General features: G+C 42.2%; 1 protein-coding gene across 3 annotated transcripts; it reads left to right on the top strand.

The window, feature by feature from the left end:
- The first annotated feature begins 201 nt into the window (after positions 1 to 201).
- Positions 202 to 25,395, top strand: SPATA19 (spermatogenesis associated 19). 3 transcript variants are annotated; one of them, XM_084974152.1, is made up of 8 exons: positions 202 to 419; positions 702 to 881; positions 18,899 to 18,955; positions 19,433 to 19,525; positions 19,701 to 19,792; positions 23,754 to 23,831; positions 24,092 to 24,167; positions 25,229 to 25,395. In XM_084974152.1, the coding sequence occupies exons 4-7, from the start codon at positions 19,469 to 19,471 to the stop codon at positions 24,156 to 24,158; spliced, it is 294 nt and encodes a 97-aa protein (XP_084830278.1). In that variant the 5' UTR covers positions 202 to 419; positions 702 to 881; positions 18,899 to 18,955; positions 19,433 to 19,468; the 3' UTR covers positions 24,159 to 24,167; positions 25,229 to 25,395.
- The last annotated feature ends 720 nt before the right edge of the window (positions 25,396 to 26,115 follow it).

The following is a 26,115-nucleotide window of genomic DNA, read 5'->3' as shown; positions in this document are numbered from 1 at the left end:
TGGAGTCACCGTGAAGTGGTCACAGCTACCCCTGAAGGAGGGCCAGCTCCAGGAACAGGCGCCCCCTCCCCAGCCTCTGGGGCCGCGCGGATGAGAAGCCCTGGGCCGAGAGGGTGGCAGTCACCCCACTACCTGCCCCCCACCCCCAAGTCAGGAGGAGCAAGGTTTCCAGCCGCAGACCCTCCCCCCCCCCCCCCCCCCGCGGAGTCTGGCTCTGGGACCCACCTCTGAGCCGCGGACTCTCTGGCGGCGTCCTGTTGGAACTCTTCGGGGCCACCTAGTGGCCTAGGGCCCACCTTTTGCTCACAAGTTCCTCTGAATCACAGGTTCCTCGGTGGAGGGTTGCAGTCTCCTGAGGGGCCTGGCCTCTAGCCTCTCGGTCATGGAGCACAGCGTTAGGAGCTCCGCTGGTGTTTGAGGTCAGCGTTACGTCAGGGGGTTTACGTCAGGGCCTCAGGTTTATGGCTGGGGAGGTTTACGGCTGGGGAGGTTTACATCTGGTCCCCAGGTTTATAATTGGGTGGGTTTACGTCTAGGCTCCAGGTACAGCTGGGCCCCTGGTTTACGTCAGCCCGTACGTCCCCAGATTTTCGACTGGGAGGCTTATGTCTGGGCCTCAGGTTTACGGCTGGGGGGGTTTGCATCTGTACCCCGTTTACGACTGGGTGGTGTAGTCTGGACCTGGTTTCGTGCTGCCACAGGGGCCACCTTTACAGCTCCCAGCTCTGGTGTCCCTGGCGGTTATCGCACCCTGGTTCCCACAGTAGAGTGACCAGTGGAGAAAGAATCTTTCAACGGCCACCACCTCCAGGGTGCGGGAGCCCGTTCTTCCCGGTGAGAGGCCGCTAAGCTTCCAGTCACAGCTGCACCTGAGGCTGAAGGTAACCCTTTTTGGAGATCTGGCAGGGGGTGGTGGTGGTGGCAGCGGGGGCGGGCAGGCCTTGTGTTTTCCTCGCCTAGCTGCCGTGCCTTTGTGTTCTTTTGCACTAGACCATGGGCAATTGGGGTGCAGAGTGTGTGGGTCTGCTTACAGTAAGCATGAACTCTGGCATTACCACTGGGTCTGTAAGTCAGCACACGATACACAAAATGAGTTTGATATGGATCAGAGGTAGAAGTAGGAAAGCTTCTGAAATAAAGTTTCTAGGAACAACATGAGAACTTCTTCATGACAGGGTAGGGATTATTTCCTTAAACGTTATATAAAAGCATGATATGAAGACAGCATTGGTGAATTGAGGAAAGGGTCTGGGCAGTTAGTAGTTCTGCCTGAACTGGATTGTTGTAGTTTTCCATGATCTTAACCACAGGTCCTGGCAGTGCCCAGAGATACTCCAGTGGCTCTGCTGCAGTCCATCTTACTCTTCCTTGTCCCAGCCAGACAATAACTTTGCCTGTTGATTTAGAGGCAAGGAGCCCAAGGTGGCTGGGTGATGGCAGTAATGACCATATCCATGGAATCATTGTGTTTCCTGGCGGGAACTTCCCTCCCTTTGGAACTAAGTTCTCTGGACTGGGAGTGTAAGATCATGGGAAGAAGAAGAAAAGATTTTGCTGGTGGGTCACTGGGGGTAATAATAGTGCCACTGCCATTTCCACCCTTTAGTTAACACAGACCCGTGAACCCTGGTTATGGGAGCAATAACACAATACATTGGCTATAGCTGTAGAATGTGTACCACTTCCTGGAGAGCACTGCCCCAACCCCACAAGGTACTGTCGCCTAACTGATGCTATAATTGAGTCTTCAAAATGCCCTTCTACTGTTCAGTCAAGTCAGCTGCTGTAGTGTGGTAGGCAACAAGGTAAGATGAGAGAAGATCAGAGAATAGGCCCACGGCTGCCCTTTATCTGCTGCGAGGTCCCTTGATACGAATCAGTGCTATGTAGAACCATGTAGGCATTCTGTAAGTCCACTGATGGTAGTTGGGCAGAAGCATGGTATGGAGGGAAGGCAAAGCCATATCCAGGTAAGTGTTTGTTCTAGTAAGAACAAAATATTGCCCCTTATGTAATGGAGGTAGCCCAGTATAATCAACCTGCTGTCAGTTGCTGGCTTGTCACCCCTGGGATGACTCTCTAGCAGGGACTCAGTGTTGTTCTCTGCCGCTGGCTGACTGGAATGCAGCAGTGGCCATAGCCAGGTTGGCCTTGGTGAGTGAGGTCCATGTTGCTGTGCCCATGTATCACCTCCATCCTTGCCACTGTGGGTTATTGAACCAGTCTCTTGTGAATGTGCAATTCTAATATTTTGCTACTGAAGTAATACCACAGTTATTGACCCTCTGTATATTTATTGATATCATTGTTGTAAGTGGGGCTTCAGGGTAAATCCATGGGGTAGGATTGTTGCCTTCATGTGTAGTGTATTTGTGGTTTTGTCAGACATTGCTAGATTTCACTGCTGAGGGTTGTACCATTTTTACTCTCTCTGGCAGAGAGCACACCTAGTTCTCCAGGGCCTCACGAACAGAGTGCTTTGCTTAGTTTTTGTGCTTTTGCCAACCTGATAGATGAGAAATGGTGTATCTGTGGTCATGAGTCCATTGGGTGATGCCAGGGGTGGCTGGGCAAAGAGGCTGACTGGTATCCACAGAACGGGTAATCTTGTCCTCTTGATTAATAAAATCCTCCTCAGCTGAGGTCACTCTTTGGTGGAAATGTGCACGGGACACAAATGGCTTCATGTGTTCTGCCCATTCTGAGAAGTCTGTCCACACACCTCTTTCACAGACTTCCTTATCACCAGTTTTCTGATCATGTTCCTTCCAAGTCCTTGACCACCTAGCCAAACCAGTGGCCACACAGCCTTTGAATTAGTATGCAATCACAGTTCTGGCTACTTCTCTTCTAAGCAAAGTGCACAACCAGGTGTGCTGCTCTAAGTGCTCCTGCTAGGAGGATTTCCCTTCACCGTGACCTTCAGGGACATCCCAGAGAGGGCTGCAGTGCTGCATCTGTCCACTTTGAGGTGGTGCTTGCATATGGTGCAGAACCATCTGTAAACCAGGCCTGTTTTCTCTTCCTCTGTCAGCTGATTATAGGGAGCTCCCCATGAGGCTGTTGGTACGACTGGGAGAGAAGGCCCTGTAGCAGGAGTGGGGACCACAGGCATTTGAGCCACCTAACTATTTTGTGTCTTGGGGTCCGCTTGAGCTTGGCTCAGCAATACCACTTCCATTTGAGGATGGGGTGCTGCCGTGCATGCCCAACTTTATGGCTTGTTGGGTCAGACAATACCCAGTTCATGATAAACTCTGGTCCCAATGTAGCTTGGTGGTCCATGATTAAGCATTCAATCTCTGCCAGGGCCCAGTAACAAGTCAAAAGCTTTCCATCAAAAGGAGAGTAGCTATCCATAGACTGTGGCAAAGCTGTGCCCCAAATCTCAATGATTCTCATTGTGACTCACTTGTTGGGGCTTCCAGAGGTTCCAAATAACATCCCTACCTGCCACTGCCACTTCAAGAACCATTGGACCTAGTGGATCATATGGCTCAAGTGGCAGAGCTACTTGGCGATGGTTTTCACTAACAGGTAGTAAGAAAGAAAGAAAAAGCCAGAGAGATGTCTACCTGTCAGGTACAAGGGAATATGTTAATTTGCTTAAACATTGAAACCACACCTGAGACAGCAACTGAGTTGATGTCCCCATCTGGTTAGATTTACAATAATCTACAATCATTCTCCAAGATCCATCTGTCTTCTGCATAGACCAGTTAGGCAAGTTGAATGGGGATGTGGTGGGAATCACTGCTTCTGTACCACTCAGGTCCTTCCAGGTGGCATTAATCTCAATTCCTCCAGGAATGTGGTACTGCTTTAGGTTTACTCTTCCTAGGTGGAGGAAGTCCTCGGTGGCTTCCACTTAGCCACTTCTATCATAATAGCCTTCACCCTGCCAGTTAGGGAAGCAATGTGGGGATTCTCCCAGTTGCTCAGTGTTTGTATTCTGGAACTAGAGAAATAACCATAGAATAGGTTCAAGGGTTCACTGGGCCCACTATGAGGGAGACATGAGCTAAAACTCCATTGACCACTTGACCTGCATGAGCCCTGACTCTTACAGTAACATTTTGGATCTCCTAGAATTAGTATAGTTCTGAGTCAGTGTCCAGTGATCTCTGAAAAGTTTATCTCCTTTCCCTTGATGCACAGTCATCCTGTAAGTTACAGGTAAAAACCTGTAAGTTCCTTTGAGGAGGGCTGGGAGAAAGATTAGTAGTACGCATATTTTGTAGTGTATTAGGGTTCTTTGTCATGGGGATCTGACCTCTTATTCATGGAGTTCTGGGTCTGTACACTGGCTCAAATCAGAATGGGTCAAATGGCCATGACTCTGTTTTTATGATTCAAATTAGACTATTGTTCACTTGATCTGAAATTCTTCCACTTAAATAGATCAAGCCAGAATTTAGTAGTCTGCCTGTCTGTTCCACTTCTAAGGATACCATGGGTAACTAGCCCACACCATAGGTAAGTCAAGCTTTTTATTACCACTTTGACTCAGCTGTCTATTACAGTAACCATGCCCACCTTGCCTATGGCGATTAATTGTTGCCACTTGGACCCTGCTCCTTGAGATCCAAATATCCCCATTGCATTTAGATCCCTCCCTTCAGTGTAAGCAGCTGCCACTGTGATTTCTGACCTATAGAGAAGTGTGGCCTCAGAGTTCTTCAGGGGTGCTGAAGCTCCCTTCACAGGTTTATTTCTCATAGTCACGATGAAAGGTATGTCCTCTGGAGCCTCCCAGGGTGAGTGAGCATGTCTTATATAATAAATGCGCTGTAGAATTCCAATCTCCCTAAACCTTTGGACACTTTTACCCAAAGTACACTGAGGCAGTTTTGGCATTTCAAATTCATTGAGTGTAGGTCGCCTTCTGGTCCTTGTTTGAGTCGACAACCAAAATGTTAGAAGCTTTTCTAGTTACTCAAGCTGTAATATTAAATGAGAATCTTTTCAGGGGACCTTTATCAATAAATTAGTCCAGATCTGACTTTACGTTCCTTCCACCATTATCTTATACCATAAGATTCACCCGTATACACTCCCCAAATTTACGAATGTTAAAAGTTGGGAAAATCATGTTCTTTTGGAATGTAGTACAATTCCTCATGGGACACACTTTGTCCCTCACCTGTTAAGGACCGCTGTGACGTGAGTGCAGTTATAGATGTAAGAAGCCAAAGAGGTAACAAGGATAGGTCCCTCGTATAGGTCCTTGAGGCAGGCCATTATGCTTTCCTCAGGTAAAGTGGGATTAATCTTCAGACTGGGGAGAAGGACTTCTTCTGCTGGCAAAGAAGACTCAGCAGAATTTGAGGGTTCAGGGTCCCTGGCTTCACCAGAATCTTCCCATGTGTCCCCAATCCAATTTCAAGATCACATTACTTCTCTCTCTTTTTTAAAAAAATTATTTTTATTTTTTCCATTATAGCTGGTTTACGGTGTTCTGTCAGTTTTCTACTGTACAGCAAAGTCACACATACATTTATACATTTTTTTTCTCACATTATCCTCCATCATAACTGTCTAGATTCTTAATCAATACATTCACATTACCAGCTGGCACTTTTCGACGCTGGAAATTCAACGTGTGTTGTAATTTATCCGCTTGCAAGGTGAGTTACTGGGTTTGGCTTAAGGTGGTCTCAGCATTGTGACAAGAGATAGTTTTCTTTCAGGCAGGGCAACCATAGAAACTGTCAGGTCATTTATGCAGTGCTTAAACTGGGAATCTGAATGCCTAAGCTTTTCCTTTTCTTTCCCCACTTTTTCTTCTGTAATTAGGAGCAGCCAGCAAAACTTATTTATACTTGTCAGTTTGATAAAAATGTTCTAAGTTATCAAATGTAAAGTCACCTAGGACCTTGGCTCTTAGAAGTATTTGATTAGGACCATTGTAATGGTTGTATTTTATCTAACTCTGTTACCACAGCTTGCCATGAACTATTATTTCTCTCTCTTTACTACTGTAGAAAGAAACCCCAGAGCCAATTCAGAAAATGTCCTTAAGATTCTGTTCTTCTAGAACTATTCTTGGTGCTAAAGTCTGTATTATGTCTTCTCTAGAGAAACATAATAAGATAATATCATCTTTATATGTCTATCTACCTGTCTATCTATGGGATTTATTTTAAGGAATTGACCGTGATTGTAGAAGTTGGCAAATACAAAATCTGCAGGGCAGGTCAGCAGCTTGGAAATTCAGGCAGAATTTGTATGTTCCAAATTTGTATTTTTTTTGATAGAAACAAAACTAGATTTTATTTAATAAACACATTAAAAAAGTCATCTTGAAGTAACATGTACCCATTTTTGTGGTTGATAGAGAGGCTCAGTGATAATTAAGGAAATTGTTCTCAAATGTGGAGTCAAGTTTACTTAAGTGGTCTTGCCCAAGGTAGAAAACTGTGGAATGGCCTCCTCAGGGATGAGGGTCTGTGTAAGAACTGGCTGAGCCTTCCATCCATAGATAGGACTTAGTACGTGAATCACTTTATTTCACTGTTCATATTTTTAAGTTGAGGTATAGTTTATTTACAGTGTTGTGTTAGTTTTAGGTGTATAGCAAAGTGATTCAATTATGTATATAGAATAGGTGTATTTTTATCCCTTATAGGTTATTATAAAATACTGAGTATAGTTCCTTGTGCTATGCAGTAGGTCTTTGTTGGTTATCTATTTTATATATAGTAGTGTGTAATATTAATCCCAAACTCCTAATTTTTCCTCTTTGGTAACCATAATTTGGTTTTCTGTGTCTGTGTTTCTATTTCTGTTTTTGTTTTGTTTTGTTTTAGGCAAGAAACAGATTTCTTAGGATAGGACACTTGTGAGAGATACAAGTGGGCAGGCAAGGAAGCTCTGCCCCAAGGATCCAGTGGGCCACAGTTTTATCTCTATTTCTATTTTGTACATAAGTTCCTTTGTATCATTTTTTTAAAGATTACATATATAAGCAATGCCATGTGATATGTGTCTTTGTCTTGCTTACTTAGTGTGATAATCTCTATGTCCATCTGTGTTGCTGCAAATGACATTACATCATTCTTTTTTATGGCTGAGTAACGTTCCATGGTATATGTACACACACAGCACATCTTTATACATTCATCTGTTGATAGACATTTAAGTTGCTTCCATGTCTTGGCTACTGTAAATAGTATTGCTATGAACATCAAGGTGCATGTATCTTTTCCAAAAAAAAAAAAAGTTTTCATCTTTTCTGGTTGTATGCCAGAAGTGAGATTGTAGGATCATAGAGAAACTCTATTTTTTAAAGGAATCTCTAGATAGTTTTCCATAGTGGCTGCACTGATGTACATTCCCGCCAACAATATAGGAGGGTTCCTTTTTCTCCATACCCTCTGTAGCATTTGTAGACATTCTGATGATGGCCTTTCTGACTAGTGTGAGATGATACCTTGATGTAGTTTTGATTTACATTTCTCTAATAATTAGTGATGTGTTGAGCATCTTTTCATGTGCCTTTTGGGCATCTGTATGCCTTCTTTGGAGAAATTTCTATTTAGATCACCTGCCCAGTTTTTGGTTAGGTTGTTTCTTTTTTTAATACTGAGCTGTATGCACCATTTGTATATTTTGGAGAATAATCCCTTGTCAGTTGCTTCATTTGTAAAAATTTTCTCCCATTTGCTAGGTTATCTTTTTGTTTTGTTTATGATTTCCTTTGCTGTGCAAAAGCTTTTAAGTTTAATTAGGTCACATTTTATTTATTTTTTGTTTTTATTTCTATTACTGTAGGAGATGGATCCAAAAAGATACTGCTGTGATTTATGTCAAAGAGTGTTCTGCCTATGTTTTCCTCTAGGAGTTTTATAGTAGCTGGTTTTACATTTAGGTCTTTAAACCGTTTTGAGTTTTGTTTGTTTGTTTGTTTGTTTTTTCCCCTGCACTGTGGCATGCAGAAGCTCCCAGACTGTGGATTGAACCCATGCCACAGCAGTAACCAGGCCACAGTAGTGACAAAGCTGGATCTTTAACCTACTAAGCCCAGGGATTTCCTAATTCATTTTGAAATTATTTTTGTGTATGGTGTTAGAGAATATTCAGATTTCATTCTTTTACATGTAATTTTTCTATTTACCTAGTATCACTTATTAGAGAGACTGTATTTTCTCCATTGCATATTCTTGCCTTCCTTGTTGATGAATTGACTGTGGGTGCCTGTGTTCAGGGCCTTCTGTCCTGTTCCAGTGATCTACATGTCTGTCTTTGTGCCAGTACCGTACTGTTTCAATGAGTGTAGCTTTGTAGTATAGTCTGAAGCCAGGGAGTGTGATTCCTTCAGTTCTGTTCTTCTTTCTCAAAATAGTTTTGGCTACATGGGGTCTTTTGTGTTTCCATACAAATTTAAAAAATTTTTGCTCTAGTTTTGTGAACAGTGCCATTGGTACTTGATAGGAATTTCACTGAATCTATAAATTGCCTTGGGCAGTATAGTCATTTTGACAATATTGATTCCTCCAATCCAAGAACATGGTATATCTTTCTATCTGTTTGTGTCATCTTTGATTTTTTTAAATCAACATCTTATAGTTTACAGAGTATAGGTCCTTTGCCTCCTGTGGTAGGTTTACACCTAGGTGTTTTATTCTTTTTGATGTGATGGCAGATAGGATTGTTTCCCTAATTTCTCTCTGATCTCTTGTTAGTGTATACAAATGTAACAGATTTCTGCATATTAATTTTGTATCCTGGAATTTTACCAAATTCATTGATGTGTAGTTTTCTGGTAGCATCTTTTGTATTTTCTATGTATGGTATTATGTCATCTGCAAATACTGTAGTTTTACTTCTTCCTTACCAGTTTCGATTGCTTTTATTTTTCTTCTTTGATTGCCATGACCAGGACTTCTAAAACTATGTTTACAAAAAGTATCTGTTTCTTGATCTTAGAGGCACTGCTTTCACCTTTTTCACTGTTGAGGATGATGTTAGATGTGTGTTTATCATATATGGCCTTTATTATGTTGAGGTGGGGTCCCTCTGGACACTTTCTGGGGAGTGTTTTTTTTAAATCATATATGAATGCTGAATTTTATCAAAACCTTTTCCTGAATCTATTGAGATGATCATGTGGTTTTTTATTCTTCAGTTTGTTAGTGTGTATCTCACTGATTGATCTGCAGATATGGAAAAATCCTTGTATCCCTTGGATAAATTACATGTGATCATGATGTATTATGCTTTTTTATTACTCAATGAATTTTATTACATTTATAGTATACAACAATAATCACAAGCCAGTTTTATTACTCAATGAATTTTATTACATTTATAGTATACAACAATAATCACAAGCATTTCCATCCCAAACCCCCAACCCATCCTCACAGCCCCCAACCTATCTCCTTTTGAAAATGTAAATTTTTCAAAGTCTTATGAGTCAGTATCTGTTCTACAAAGAAGTTCATTGTGTTCTTTTTTTAAGATTCCACAAGTCAGTGAGAGCATATGATGTTGGTGTCTCACTGTCTGACTAACTTCACTTAGCATGATAATTTCTAGGTCCATCCATGTTGCTAAAAATGCCAGTATTTCTTTCCTGTTAATGATTAGTAATATTCCATTGTGTATACGCACCACACTTCTTTTTTTTTTTTTGTCTTTTGTCTTTTGTTGTTGTTGTTGTTGTTGTTGTTGTTGCTATTTCTTGGGCCGCTCCCGTGGCATATGGAGGTTCCCAGGCTAGGGGTCTAATCGGAGCTGTAGCCACCAGCCTACGCCAGAGCCACAGCAACGCGGGATCCGAGCCGCGTCTGCAACCTACACCACAGCTCACGGCAACGCCGGATCGTTAACCCACTGAGCAAGGGCAGGGACCGAACCCGCAACCTCATGGTTCCTAGTCGGATTCGTTAACCACTGCACCACGACGGGAACTCCGCACCACACTTCTTTATACACTCCTCTGTTGATAGACACTTAGGTTGTTTCTATGTCTTGGCTATTGTATATAGTGATGCAGTGATCATTGGAGTACATGTATCTTTTCAAGTCATAGTTTTTTCTGGATAGATGCCCAGGAGTGGGATTGCTGGATCAAATGGTAATTCTATTTTTAGTCTTCTGAGGAATCTCCATACTGTTTTCCACAGTGGTTGCACCAATGTACAATCCCACCAACAGTGTACTAGGGTTCCTTTTTCTCCACACCCTCTCCAGCACTTCTTGTTTGTAGACTTTTTGATGACGGCCATTCTGGCTGGTGTAACGTGGTACCTCACAGTGGTATTGATTTGCATTTCTCTAATCATGAGTGATGTTGAACATCTTTTCATGTGTTTTTTCGCCATCCATATGTCTTCTTTGGAGGACTGTCTGTTTAGATCTTCTGCCCATTTTTGGATGGGGCTGTTTGATGTTTTGGTATGGAGCTGCAGAAGGTGTTTATAAATTTTGGAGATTAATCCCTTGTCAGTTGCTTCATTTGCAAATATTTTTTCCTATTATGTGGGTTGTCTTTTTGTTTTGTTTAGGGCATTCATTGCTGTGCAGAAACTTTTAAGTTTAATTAAGTCACATTTGTTTATTTTTGTTTTTATTGTCATTACTCTAGGAAGTGGATCTGAGAAGATACTGTTGTGGTTTATGTCAATAGAGTGTTTGTCCTGTTTTCCTCTAAGAATTTTATAGTATCCAGTCTTATGTTTAGGTCATTAATCCATTTGGAGTTTATTTTTGTGTATGGTGTTAGGGAGTGTTCTAATGTCATTCATTTGCATGTAGCTGTCCAGTTTTCCTAGCACCACTTATTGAACAAGCTGTCTTTTCTCCATTGTATAGTCTTGTCTCCTCTGTCATAAATTAGTTGGCTGTAGGTGCTTGGGTTTAATTCTGGGCTTTCTGTCCTCTTCCACTGATCTGTATTTCTGTCTTTGTGCCAGTACCATATGGTTTTGATGATTGTTGCTTTGCAGTATAGTCTGAAGTCAGGGAGCCTGATTTCTCCAGCTCCATTTTTCTTTCTCAGGATGGCTTTGGCTCTTCTGGGTCTTTTGTGCTTCAAAACAAACCTTAAAATATTTTGTTCAAGTTCTGTGAAAAGTGTCCTTGGTGATTTGATAGGGATTGCATTGAATAGATTGCCTTGGGTAGTATAGTCATTTTGATAATATTGACTCTTCCAATCCACGAGCATGGTATGTCTTTCCATCTACTTGTGTCGTCTTTGGTTTCTTTCATCAGTGTCTTATAGTTTTCAGAGTACAGGGTCTTTTGTCTCTTTAGGTAGGTTTACTCCTAGGTATTTTATTCTTTTGGATGTGATGGTAAATGGGACTGTTTCCATAATTTCTCTTTCTGATTTTTGTTGTTAGTGTATAGAAATGCCATTGATTTCTGCGTATTAATTTTGTCTCCTGCAACATTGCCAAATTCACTGATGAGCTCTAACAGTTTTCTGGTAGCATCTTTAGGATTTTCTAGGTATAGTATCATGTCATCTGCAAAGAGTGATGGTTTTACTTCTTCCTTTCCAATTTGGATTCCTTTTATTTCTTTTTCTTCTCTGATTGCCGTGGCTAGGACTGCCAAAACCATGCTGAATAGTAGTGGCGAGAGCAGACATCCTTGTCTTGTTCCTGATCTCAGCTGGAATTCTTTTAGCTTTTCACCATTGAGAATGATGTTTGCTGTGGGTTTGTCATATACGGCCTTTATCATGTTGAGGTAGGTTCCCGTTATGCCCACTTTCTGAAGGGTTTTTATGAGAAGTGGGTGTTAGATTTTGTCAAAGGCTTTTTCTGTGTCTATTGAGAGGATCATATATGGTTTTTATTCTTCAGTTTGTTCATGCGGTTTATCACACTGATGGGTTTGCGGATATTGAAGAATCCTTGCATCCCTGGGATAAATCCCACCTGATCATGATGTAGAATCCTTGTAATGTAGTGTTGGATGTGGTTTGCTAGTATTTTGTTGAGGATTTTTGCATCAATGTTCATCAGTGAAATTGACTTGTAGTTTTATTTTTTGTGTGGTATCTTTGTCTGGTTTTGGTATCAGGCCTCATAGAATGAGTTTGGGGGTATCCCTTCCTCTGCAATTTTTTGGAATAGTTTCAGAAGGAGAGGTTTTAGCTCTTCTCTAAATGTTTGATAGAATTCGCCTGTGAAGCCATCTGGTCCTGGACTTTTGTTTGTTGGAAGTTTTTAAATCACAGTTTCAATTTCCGTTCTTGTGATGGGTCCATTCATCTTTTCTATTTCATCTTGGTTTTTAGTCTTGGAAGATTGTACTTTTCTAAGAATTTGTCCATTTCTTCTAGGTTGTTTCTTTTTATTGGCATATAGTTGCATGTAGTCATCTCTTATCCTTTGTATTTCTGTGATGTTACTTCTCCTTTTTCATTTCTAATTTTATTGATTTGAGTCTTCTCTCTTTTTTTCTTGATAAATCTGGCTAAGGGATTATCAATTTCATTGATCTTTTCAAAGAACCAGCTTTTCGTTTCATTGATCTTTTCTATGGTTTTCTTCATTTCTATTTCATTGATTTCTGCTCTGATCTTTATGATTTCTTTCCTTCTACTAACTTTAGGTCTTGTCTCTTCTTCTCTCTTGAGCTGCTTTAGATGTAAAGTTAGCTTGTTTATTTGAGCTTTTTCTTGTTTCCTGAGGTGGACTTGTATTGCTGTAAATTTTCCTCTTAGAACGGCATTTGCTGCATCCCATAGGTTTTGGACTGTCGTATCATTGTTGTCATTTGCTTCTAGGTATTTTTTAATTTCCTCTTTGATTTATTCAGTGATCCATTGGTCGTTGAGTAGCATGTTGTTGAGTCTCCACGTGTTTGTGTTTTTTGCATTTTTTTTCTTGCTGTTGATTTCCAGTCATATAGTGTTGTGGTTGGAAAAGATGCTTGATATGATTTCAATTTTCTTAAAGTTACCGAGGTCTGATTTGTAGCCCAGGATGTGATCAATCTTAAAGAATGTTCCATGTGCACTTGAGAAGCGTGTGTATTCTGTTGCTTTTGGATGAAATGTCCTATAAATATCTATTAGGTCCATGTGGTCTAATGCTTCATTCAGGGCCTCTGTTTCCTTATTGATTTTCGGTCTGGGTGATCTGTCCATTGCTGTAAGTGGGGTGTTAAAGTCCCCCACTATGATTTATTGTTGTTGATTTCTTCTTTTAAGGTTGTTAGCAGTTGCCTTATATATTGTGGTGAACCTATGTTGGGTGTGTAGATATTTAAAATTGTTATATCTTCTTCTTGGATTGATCCTTTGATCATTATGTAGTGATCTTCCTTGTCCCTTAAAATATTCTTCATTTTAAAGTCTATTTTGTCTGTTATGAGTATTGCTACTCCAGCTTTCTTTTGATCCCCGTTTGCATGGAATATTTTCTTCCATCGTCTCACTTTCAATTTGTGTGTGTCCCTAGAAGTGAAGTGGGTCTCTTGAAGACAGCATATATATGGGTCTTTTTTTTATCCATTCAGCCAGTCTGTGTCTCTTGGTTGGGGCGTTTAGTCCATTAACATTTAAGGTAATTATTGATATGTATGTTCTTATTGCCATTTTATTAATTGCTCTGGATTTGTTTTTGTTGCTCTTTTTTCTTCCCTTCTTGTCTTGTTCTCTCCTCTTCTGGTTTGATTACTGTCTTTAGTGTTGGATTTGAGTTGATTTTTCTTTGTTTGGTTCCTTTCCCATGTTAGTGAAGTTTTTGGCTATTAAAAAGTTATGGTCTCCGGAGGAGACACTTGGGAAGGTGGGGGGATGTGCTTGGGTTGTGGGATGGAAATCCTATGAAATTGGATTGTGATGATCATTATACAACTACAGATGTGATAAATTCATCTGAGTAATAAAAAAATAAAAAAATAAGAAAATAAAAGAAATAAAAATAAAAATCCCTCATTTAGCACCGTAATCAAAGACATTGGTTTTCTCTTAAAATCAGGGGCAAGAAAATAATATCTGCTCTCTCCAGTTCAATTTAACAGTGTATAGCCAGGGCAATTATGCAAGAAAAAGAAAGAAAAGACATCCAGGTTGAAAAGGAAGGAAAATTATCTCTACTTGCGGAAGACTTGATCTTGTACATAGAAAATTCTAAGAAAGGTACTAAAAAGTATTACAAACAGGAGTTCCTGTCGTGGCACAGAGGAAATGAGTCTAACTGGGAACCATGAGGTTGTGGGTTCGATTCCTGGCTTCACTCAGTGGGTTAAGGATCTGGCATTGCTGTGAGCTGTGGTGTAAGTTGCAGATGTGGCTCAGATCTTGCATTGCTGTGGCTGTGGCATAGGCCATCTGCTACAGATCTGATTAAACCCCTAGCCTGGGAATCTCCATATGCCACAGGTGCGACCCTAAAAAAGCCAAAAAACCTCCTATTACAAACAATGATTTCAGCAAAGTTATAAGTACAAGATTAATATTAAAAAATCCGTTACATTTCTATACACTAGTAATGACAAATTCAAAAATGAAATTAAAGAATTCTGTTTACAATAGCATCAAAAAAATAAAATGCTTAGGAATAAACTTAGTAAATGAAGTGCAAGATTTTTACATTGAAAACTACAAAACTTATTTGAAAGAAATTAAAGATATAAATAAATAAAAAATACTCCATATTATTGGAATGGAAGACTTGTTGTGAAGATGGCAATACTCTCCAATGAACCAACAAATTCAGTGCAATCCCTGTCAGAATGCCAGCAGACTGTTTTTTTCTTTTTGCAGATCTTGACAAGGTGATCCTAAAATTCATATGGAAATGGGAGTAACCTACAATAGCCCAAGCAATCTTACAAAATAAGAACTGGAGTTCTCTTGTGGCACAACAGGTTAAAGATCTCCCGCTGTCACTGCAGCGGCTCTGGTCACTACTGTGGTGCAGGTTTGATTCCTGAACTGGGGAACTTCCATATGCTACAGGTGTGCCCCCCCCCCAAAAAAACACCAGACTTGGAGACTCACACTTCCTAATGCCAAAACATGCTAGAAAGCTACAGTATTCATGACAGTGTGGCAGTGGCATAAGGATAGATACATATATCAGTGGAAAGAAAATGACAATCCAGAAATGAACTCTAAGTGTTAATTAATTTTTGACAAGGGTACCAAGACAGTTCCACAAAGGAGGTAATTCTTTTTAACAAATGGGGCTGGGACAAGTGGTTTCCATATGCAAAGGAACGAGGTTGGACCCCCCCCCAGTCACACCATATATAAATAAAAATAGGTCATAGACATAAATGTAAAAGCTATAACTATAAAACTCTGAGAAGAAACAAAGTACATTTTTATGACCATGGGCTAAGCAGAAGTTCCTTAGATATGGCACCAAAAGCATAAGCAACAGAAACAAAAATAGATAAATTAGACCTCATCAAAATTCCAGCTCAGGAGTCCTGTTGTGGTGCAGTGGAAACGAATCTGACTAGGAACCACAAGGTTGCAGGTTCAATCCCTGGCCTTGCTCAGTGGGTTAAGGATTCATTGTTGCTGTGAGCTGTGGTTTAGGTTGCAGATGCGGCTCAGATCTGGTGTTGCTGTGGTTCTGGCATAGGCTGGAGGCTACAGCTCTGATTTGCCCCCTAGCCTGGGAGCCTCCATATGTTGCAGGTGTGGCCCTAAAAAGACAAAAAAAAAAAAAAGACCAAAAAAAAAATGTCCAGCTCATCATTTTGTGTGATAAATGATGACTTTACCCATCAAATTTGTTCTTCAAATGATATCATCAAGAAAATGAAAAGACAACACACGGAATGGGAGAAATATTTGATAAGCATATGTTTGATAGACACATGTACGCAGACTATATAAGGAACTCTTACAACTCAACAATAAAAAATAAGTCAATTATAAAATGATAAAGGATTTGAATATACATTTTTCCAGAGAAGATCTACAAATGACCAATAAGCACATGAGAGATGCCTGGCATCATTGATCATTAGGGAGATACAAATCAAAACCACAACGAAATACCATTTAATAGTCACTAGAATGGCTAATGTCAGAGTGACAGGTAGTAACAGTGTTGGCAAATAGACAGAGAATTTGGAACTCTTATGTATTTATGGTGAGAATGTGAAATTATGTTGCTGCTTAGAAAAGATTTTGACAGTTCTCAAAAATAGTTACTGTGTAACTCAGATGCTTAACACTATTACTTAAGTGCAAATTAAATTATTCTTGATTACCATTATATCTCCAAATATCTGTCTAAACTTTAAAAGAGTGACAGTAACAAGTGTTGGCAGAAATATGAAGTAACTGTTACTTTCATACATTACTTATAAGCAGTAGTTGGTACAACCACCTTGCAATACTCCTTGTTATACACTAGTACTAAATATATGTAAAGCCTATGACCAAGCAGCTTTACTCTTTGTTATGGGTATGTACAGAAGATTTAGTGCTTATGTCAAGCAAAAGATAGGTATAAGAATATTCATAGCAGCATTACTTTAAAAAGCATCAAACTAGATGTAACACAAATGTCCACCAGTTGTACATTTGATAAATAATTTGTGTTATGGTAGTACAGTGGGATACTAGGCAAAACATTTATGGATAGACATCAAGATGCAGGTCCCTGTGTGGGTCGGGGGCCTGCTGGTGTACCGAAAATGTTTTATATGTTGATTTGGTTGGTGGATAAATGTGTGTGTGTATGTGCGTACACGTGAGTATGTGCTTAAAGTTTTTTTCTGAGCTATGCATGTATGTATTCAAAATATACGTGTGACCGGGTCACTTTGTAATACAGTAGAAAATTGACAGAACACTGTAAACCAACTATAATGGAAAAAATAAAAATCATTTAAAATTATATCACTAAGGATAGAAACATAGTTTGTAGGAGATAGTGGCAGAAACAGAGATGTTGATAAGTAGTTTCATCTTCTCTTTCACAACTTCTATCTCCATTGGCATTAGTTTGGGGTCATGTGCGTAGTATTTCCCAAAAAGCTTAGAAGAAGGCTTTGGGCTGAAACAGACAAGAGCTGATTTTATTCCTCTGTGTTCTTTTCCCTTGCTTTGGCAATCATGGGTCACATCCTGCCCCATGGAGCCAGAGGATGGATTCATTCATCTCTGGATCTCTGAGTCACCACATGGAACACAACTACCCAGAAACTGTACTTTGAGAATGAGAAATAAATCTCTTTCATCTGGGGACTTGTTTGTTGTCTCCTCATAGCCTAGTGCATTCTGACAATATAGAAAGATGTAAAATTGAGGTGACTCATTGAGAGTGAGGAGACATAATGGCTATTTTAGGGAAGTTGGGGAGAGTGAGATAAAGGTTTCCAGACTCTTCAGAAGAATGAGAATGAGGACATTTATAGATTATTAGAGCTAGAAAAAAACTAGAGACGTTATTCTATTCTATTCATTTTGAAGGCAAAGAAACTAGGACTAGAGAGACTAAAGATTGCACGTAAGTTGGACAGGACAACATCCCTCATTTCTGAGACTTTCCAAATAGTCTTGATAACAAACCTAAGTTTGCTCTGCTAGCTGTACTACAGGGCAGTAAATTCAGAGATGAGTTGTTGGGGCAAGGAATAGCGACTTTAATCAGAAAGCTAGCAGACGGAGAAGATGGCAGACTAGTGTCTCAAAAAACAATATTGCTTCCATCTATAAAGTCAGGCTCCCTTTGTACAGAGGAAAGGGGGGCGGCGGGGCCCTCAGTCACTAACCGTTATTTGCTTGGGGAAAGGGCCCACTGAATGCTGACCACTGGCTGAGCAGGAGCACTAAAGGTCACTTATTAACAAAGCTCTTACAGTCTCAGGGTTAGGCTACAACTACTTTTGAGAGTAGCTAAATGTTTGCTTTAGGATATTCTGAATTTCAGTTCCCTGGTAAAAGTTCTAGATGGCAGTAGCAGCTGTTCTGTTTTGAGTCCCTGTCAGTTGTTTGCCCCCAACTCTGAAGTCACAGGATAATCCCCTTTTTATTTTCACTTTACTGTCCTTCCACCTGGGTAGTCCACCAAGGGTGATTTGGAATAATCGGAAACTAGCTTTCACAAGAAATGGTGCCTTCAATTTTTACCCTATCCCTCTTATTGTTTGGATTATTTTTTATGGTTTGAATCACTTGTCTACACAAAGTAGACACTAAAATAAAGAGAATGTCCTTTTTGAGAATTTTGCTCTTCCATCTTTGATGTTTTTTGGGTGGATAAGCTCCTTTTCCCCCATAGGTAAGAATAAGACATGCCTGTGGCATGGTTTGAGCAATGATCTAGAGGACCCAGGTAATTTTATTACAAATTTATTCTTTTGACTTAACAAAAGCTTTCTGCTTCAGCACTGCTCAAGACTGTATGGCCAGCCATAAGCCACACCCCAAATTTCTGTCTGTGATTTTGGTATCTTCCTCCTTGTATCTTCCTCATATCCTGATCTCCTACCCCTATCTCTTCATTTCTGACCTGTGGTATCACTAAGGTGGACACTTTCTGACCTCTCTTTTCCATCTCTACTCTGACCCTGGAGATTGAAGGAGGTCATTGTCACATCATCATTGGCTGGCCAATCAGGTGGCCACCTCCCTCCAAGGACCTCTGTTCCAGAGGAGTTCTGAGGCAGCTTCAATGGAAGGAGGGAGCCACAAAGGAGGATTGGCATAAATCCAAAGATGATCATTACAACATGGATAGTGTACATCCTTGCCCGGAAACATACTGGGTTCCCCTTCCCACCGAAAGTCAGTTCAGTAAGTGGGGCTGGTAGATAGGTGGGAAGTTTCGCAGGCATCTTCTCCCCTCTGAACCCTAGCTTCACTTCCAGAGAGAAGATCTTATAGTGTTGACTGGATGAGAATGGAGGAAAGGTATGGGTCTCTGTATTGTGAGGGCATCAGCTTATCAATTTGTTGCAGGATGTGGAAGTTGTGGAGAGTGAGGCTGTGTCTGTAGTACAGCACTGGTTGAAAAAGGTGAGTAAGATTCCTCTGTGACTCAGGGTACCTCAAATTTTAGAGAGTGGCCTCAGTGGGTGCAGGGGGCTGGACTTCCTTCTCCCCACAGCTGGGAAACCCAAGTTCATTGCCCAGCAGCCTGCCTAAAGCTGTGTCTAATCCACCAAATGTCCTGGAGGACACAGGCTGTCTCCTTGCCAGAGATATGCTGGCATTACCACCAGCCCTGCCCTGCTTCTTAAGCACAGGTTGGGGGTTTCAGATGCTTGCCCCCCCGCAACGGGTGTCTCAGGAGGACCTTGGGATAGGGACCATGACATGGTGATTCCCTGGAATTCCACGGGAAGGCAGCAGCATTAGAGCTTGTTGCAGGAACTGTGATACAGTGTGTATGTGTGGACATGCACAAATGTGTTGTGAGGGAGAAGAAACAGGAAGAGGAGGGAGAATTGGGGCCAGATAGAGTAACACTTTCAGAGGGAAATTACCTTTCAGACTGAAGAAGAGGCTTCCCAGGACATAAAGGAGAAGATGTCTGCCAGCTGTCCTCCCACACATGGCCAAGATGTACATGTGACCAGAGATGTGGTAATGGAGCCTTAGACAGGGTCATCCAGGGGGAATAGGGGGAGGGGCAGGAGCAGGTGGGATCCTACTGAAGAGGGTCCTGTGCAGGTGGGTGGAGATTGTCTGGGCTGAGCTCCAGCCTGGCCGTGGAATCCATACTGAGCAGTAACCGTTGGACCCCACCCGGATGTTCTAGGTGAAGCACCGCCTCTCAAAGTCTGGTTTGTTAACAAACCAGAGTCAAGAGGTCCTGGAAGAAAGAACAAGAATCCAGTTCATAAGATGGAGGTAAAGCATCTCATTGACCAGACCCAAGCTGTGGGAAGGGGGAAATAGAGATGGCACAAGCCACTCGCTCTCTTTGGGATTCCTGGCCAGCAGAAACCCATGACCAGCTCCTTCTCTAGAGGTGTCAGCTCCTTTGGCTGAGAATTTTTTCAGCCTTACTTTGGGGACTTAAGAGAATATTTTCACTATCTTGAAAGCCCAGCTCATTCCTAAATTTTAAAATGACTGGAGGGGTTGCAAAACTGGGCTTGCTTACCATTTCTTAAATGCTTCTGAATAAATTTCAGACTTCTCTTATTTTTGCACTTGATTTGTTCAGAAGTGGCTGCACTTTAAAGAGCTAAAAGAAAATAAGCTCTTAAAATGCAAAAATCCAAAGCCCTCAACTTCCACTGAGGTGAGATGAGGTTTCTCAGTGCCCTATGCTAGACTTCTGTGTTGCATAGGCCAGTGCTTTGACAGCCTCCCACTGCCTGCCAGCTCAGACCCACACCTGCCTTTCCTGGCTTCCCAGGGCTAAGACTCTAAGCAGTGGAGCTGGGCCTGGACCCGGCTCAGTACTCTGGCACAGGCTCCCCTGTTTCCTTCTGGGATGTGTTCACTTGGGTCTCTTTTCCCAGTAGAATTATTGAGGGATTCCACTGGGCTTCCCTACCTGTGGAGGAACCCCTCTCACCTGCACTGTCTTCCTGTCCATGCTCTTGTCCCCACAGCCAGCTTTGCTCTCTCCCATCAAGGAAGCTCCATTTCTCAAGAAATGTGTTTTTGCTTCAGGATGTACAGTTTCCTGTGTTTACCCCTTCCAGTGGCATTAGCATTTTTTAAAATTTATTTTTATTTTATTTTTATCAAGTAGTCTTAATTGTAATCAATTGTTTTTTCCCCAATACAACTTTTTTTTTCAGCATGGTGACCCAGTTAACACATACATGTACACATTCTATTTTTGCACATTATCATGCTCCATCATAAGTGACTAGACATATTTCACAGTGCTACACAGCAGGATCTCATTGCTAATCCATTCCAAAGGCATTAGCATTTTAAAAGAGGATTCAGATACTCAGGAATTGCTTAAGAGAAATGGTGGAATTTGAGACCTCCCTGGGAGAAGTTTTTTTTTTTTTGCATGGGAAACCTTCCAAGGTCCCCCAAATCAAAAATATTGGTGACTCTCCCTGAGCCACTGCTCTGCACGTGGGAGGCTTGTCTGTGCCTGACCTGGCTGTGCTGCCAAGTCCAGATGTTGCGGTTCCTTGGTTTGGATGATATGAACATCATTCTGTGGTATTTTTTATTTATTTTTTTATGGTTTAAAAAATTATTATTTTTTTATTACTCAAATGAATTTATCACATCTGTAGTTGTATAATGATCATAACAATCTGATTTCACAGGATTTCCATCCCACAGCCCATGCACATCCCCCCACCCCCAACTGTCTCCTCTGGAGACCATAGTTTTTCAATGTCTCTGAGTCAGCATCGGTTCTGCAAAGAAGTTCAGTCTATCCTTTTTTCAGATTCCACATGTCAGTGAGAGCATTTGATGTTGGTGTCTCATTGTATGGCTGACTTAGCATGATAGTTTCTAGGTCCATCCATGTTGCTAAAAATGCTGGTATTTCGTTTTTTTTTAATGGCTGAGTAATATTCCATTGTGTATATGTACCACATTGTCTTGATCCACTCCTCTGTCAATGGACATTTAGGTTATTTCCACGTCTTGGCTATTGAAAAGAGTGCTGCAATGAACATTGGAGTACATGTGTCTTTGCGAGTCATGTTTTTCTCTGGATAGATGCCCAAGAGTGGGATTGCTGGATCAAATGGTAGTTCTATTTTTAGTCTCCTGAGGAATCTCCATACTGTTTTTCACAGTGGTTGCACCAATGTACAATCCCACCAACAGTGTACTAGGATTCCTTTTTCTCCACACCCTCTCCAGCACTTCTTGTTTGTAGACTTTTGGATGATGGCCATTCTGGCTGGTGTAATGTGGTACCTCATCATGGTTTTGATTTGCATTTCTCTAATAATGAGTGCTGTACTCTGAAAACTATAAGACACTGATGGAGGAAATTAAAGATGACACAAATAGATGGAAAGATATACCATGCTTGTGGATTGGAAGAGTTAATATTAACAAAATGACTATACTACCTAAGGCAATATACAGATTCAATGCAATCCCTGTCAAATTACCAAGGACATTTTTCACAGAACTTGAGCAAAATATTTTAAAGTTTGTTTGGAAGCACAACAGACCCAGAATAGCCAAAGACATCCTGAAAAAGAAAAATGGAGCTGAAGGAATCAGGTTCCCTGACTTCAGACTATACTACAAAGCAACAATCATAAAAACGGTATTTTTTAGACTTTAGTGTGTAGTGTACCTAGGTTAAAGCATGAGGGTCATGGTACAGAAGTCAGTCGGTTATCTACATATAAGTTTTCCACTCTGGATATTCTATGGATATTTTAAACCAGTGAATTCTGCCGGTTCCCCCTAAGATCCACCTGTTTTGCTATCTTCCTATTGGTTTCATTCAGTACGCAATCAGGGTTGGTTGCTCAATATCCCACTATTGAGCCCCATTGAATACTCATTTATATGGTAGATGTGTACTGGCCACCTGATGTTTGCAAGACCCTCTGGAAGAGAGAAAAGGATGAAAGTGGGAGTTCCCTTTGTGGCTCAGCAGTAATGAACCAGACTACAAGGAATGTGGGTTTGATCCCTGACCTTGCTTAGTGGATTAAGGATCTGGCATTGCCATGAGCTGTGGTGTAGGTTGCAGATGCGTCTTGGATCTTGCTGTTGCTGTGGCTGTGGTGTAGGTCAGCAGCTACAGCTCTGATTCGACCCCTAGGCTGGGGACTTCAATATGCCTTTGGTGTGGTCCTAAAAAGACAATAAATAAATAAATGAAAGGATGAAAGTGAACTGGGTAGAGAAGGCATGTGGACATTAAAGGACGAGTTGGGATGCCACAAGGAGCACCTGAGGGCACAGTGGGGGACCAAGCTGCACAAGTAGTTGGCTTTGCTGCTTCGGCTCAGAAGAGTTTCTAGCAGGATTTTCACCTGGACTGACCCATGTCTGAGTGGGAGCTGGATGAACAGGAGCTGGACAAACAGGAGCCCAGTGGGGCCTGTTGCCTCAGACAGACGGCAAGAGCCTGGCCACTTGGCCCTTTTTCTGAGGCTTCCTTCTTACCCTCAGCCCCTTTATCCCTTCTTATCTTGCTCTCTGGGCACTGACCAGCTCCACCTTGTAGGAGCCACATTCCTGGGCATGTTTATCTCCCCTGAGCTGCAGATTCTCAGAAAAGTCTCAATGCTGAGTTCATATGGAGCACCCCAGAGCATCTAGAGCAAGGCCTTATCCAGAAGGCACTTTCAATAGACACAGGAACAGGGGGTCCAGTAGGCACTGGTGTAGGGGTCCAGTGGGCAGGTTGCTTTAGGTGGAGTGGAGGGTTTTTGAGGCAGAATAGGAATGAAGTTGGGAAGGACATGAAGTGGACTGTAGAGAGGAAGGCAAGTCCAGAACAGCAGGATAAAACAAAAGCAACAGGAGCAAAGAGGAGCTTACAGCTTCTTTGTGACAGAATGTTCTAGAAAGATCTCTAAACCATATGGCATAGTGCTGATCATAGAGAGCTGGTAGTGAATCTGGAGAGGAATTCAGATGGGCTATGCTCATGGCCTCAAGACCTCTGACTTGCCAGTAACTAGCAAAGGCTCTTAATCTGTCTCCTCCACTCTCCTTAGGACCATTTGCAACCTGCCCAGGGTCACTGGGGTTGGGGGGGCCAGGGCCACTTGGTAAGTAAAAAGAACAGTTTGTATTCCTGGTATATGGTGATGGTCAGAACTGTGATCCACATGACTCCAACCCTGGCAGCTGGTTAATAAAGAAGGAACTTGGAACCCCACCGTTTGGTGGTGTTTTGCAGCCACACCCGTATCTTCCAAGTGCCGAGCGAGGTGAGAAATGAAGTCATGCGAGATAGGATAGAGCAAGTGAGACGAAGGTAAGTGTTTGGGATGAATTGATTCGTATCCTAATTGGGGGAAGGGGAGTGGGGCTATTGGCTTCTCTCTGTGGGTCTCCCTTAGCTCCAGCCCTTGGGCCTCACCAAGCCTGGAGCCCTTCTGGGCTGAGCATCTCTTCCTATGACCCGGCTCCTAGGTCCAGGCTCAGGCTGCCACCCCACCCTCCCCCATGTTGTGGTCTGGGTCTGCTCTGGGAGGGCTCTGACCCCCTGCCTCTCCTCTCCTCTGCCTCTTGTAGCATGTGCCATCTTACAGATGAGTCATCTCAGGAGCTTCGTGACAGAAATTCCTGCAAAGACTGCTGAGAGCAGCAGGTGAGCGCCTCCAGGCGAGGGGCCAGGCAGGGAGATGGTGTGCTGAGTGGGGCTTGAGGAAACCAGTGAGGGCCTGCACCTGGGCCAGTGAGGGGTGGAGGTGGGGTGAAGGTAGCTGCCTGGGGCTCCTGCCACATCTCTAAAGTTTGAGGAAGGACTTGGAGTCAAGGTCAGATTTGTGTCTTTGACTTCACTGTGGTGTCACAGACCATCAGTTATCCATGGGCCCAGGGGTCTCAGGGGTCTCGTGGTTGAGGCCACAGTGGGGCCTATAGTTCTGAGTTGGTAGTACTCCCTGGCATGGTTGCTGCTGGTCTGCTGAATCTATTTTGAATCACAAGGTCACACAGCACTGGAGTGGGGAGCAAGGGTGCACAGATTTTGGCCCTGCCACTGATTAGGACCACTTTGGGTTATATGACCTCTTGTCCTGCCTGTGGCACCAGTGGTCATGGTAGTGGCTGTTTGTGCAGCCTTGGAAGGTGACAGCCAATAACTGGCGATGCCTCTAGTGGAGGCATCCATTTAGGAAAGGTTACTGCACCCCTGCTGTATGGCAGAGACTGCACTAGCCATCATGGGGGTTGACAGGGTGACTACCAACATGCTTAGAGGAGGGCCACAGAGGTATATGTTGGCGTTTATCAAGCATTTACTGTATGCCAGCTCCTACACAAAGTACTATGAACAACTGAAGGGTAGGACGTGGTTGTGCTGTTGTTCGTGCATCAGAGATGAAGCCACCCTGGGGAGCAGATGCTGGCTTCTGTCCAGCTCCAGTGTGGGCTTCATGCCCTGGTGCCTCAGTTTCCTGACTTTAAGATGTTGCATGTGGCAGGAGCTTTGTCAGTAGTTTGCTGACAGTAGGGATGAGGAGTCAGAGGTACTTGCAGAGCCAGTCTCCCATCCCAGCTCTGCCCGACACCCCCACCCCCATCCCTTGTGGGTCTTTTTGCTCTTTGTATCCTGCTCTGTGAATGTCACAAATAGCAAGCTTAGGAGGCATCACCAGTCCTGCCCATCAGCCGTCCTACATTTCCACGATGGTTTATGTTCTTCAGGGTCAAGGAGCAACCTGTGTCAGAGGATGTCCATTTCCCCCCTTGACCTGAGGAGTGACCACACCTGAGCAGAGAGAATCCAGCAGGTGAACCCTTCCTTGTGACAGTGGCAGCACTGGAATCTTCTTGCTGAATTGCTGATAAAGAGACGCACTATTTAACCACCACCCAGGTCTCTGGTGTGAGTGCTTTGCCCTCATTCATTCTTCGGACCTCAAGCACCCCACGGGCTTGCCTCTGGGGACACTATCTGTGCTGGGCTTCTGGACTTAGTCTGGGCTGAGGCAGGAGGACTTCCTGTGGGAAGTGTGGCTGGGCTGTTTCTCTCAAGGATTTTGTTTTATCTTTATTCATTCCTTCTCTAGTGCACTTCCTTTCCTTATGCGGATCCATGTTTCTGCCCTATAGCAGAAATATGGATCTCTCTAAAGAATTGCTAACATTTCTTGCAAGGAAGGTCTAATGGTGACAGTTTCCTTTGAGGAAGTATTTCTGCTTCATTTTGAAGGACAATTTTGAAGGATACTGAAGTCTAGGGTTTTTTCCTTCTTTTAGCACTTGGAATATTTCACCCTACTGTCTTCTTGCTGTTATGATTTCTGAAGGATGTAATTTTCATCATGCTTCTCCCTCTGGATAAAGTCCCCTCACCCCTGACTTTTTTTTTGTCTTTGATTTTCTGCAGTTTGAATGTGGTATATTCAGGTGTAGTTGTTTTGGTGCTTATCCTGCTTGGGGTTTTGAGCTTCCTGAATTTGTTTGGAGTCTGTCATTTGTTTCAGAAAATTCTCAAGAATTATTACTTAAAAATATTTTTTTTCTGTTCTTTCTGTTTTTGTTTTTATTGGTATTCCTGTAACTTAAATATTACATCTTTTGTAATTGTA

This window comes from Sus scrofa, chromosome 9 (genome assembly GCF_054392235.1).
Source record: "Sus scrofa isolate SSC_HxYL_T2T_F1_AM1 chromosome 9, Sscrofa_HxYL_maternal_Yorkshire_Landrace_v2.0, whole genome shotgun sequence".
Taxonomy (NCBI): Eukaryota; Metazoa; Chordata; class Mammalia; order Artiodactyla; family Suidae; genus Sus; species Sus scrofa.
Note: the sequence above shows the minus strand (reverse complement) of the source record. Positions and strands in the feature narration are given on the sequence as shown.

Coding starts and splice junctions, on each gene's coding strand:
- SPATA19 (XM_084974152.1), top strand. CDS start 19,469: ATGTCTGCCAGCTGTCCTCCCACACATGGCCAAGATGTACATGTGACC. Junction 19,793..23,753: donor ATCCAGTTCATAAGATGGAG/GTAAAGCATCTC, acceptor GGTGTTTTGCAG/CCACACCCGTATCTTCCAAG. Junction 23,832..24,091: donor ATAGAGCAAGTGAGACGAAG/GTAAGTGTTTGG, acceptor TGCCTCTTGTAG/CATGTGCCATCTTACAGATG.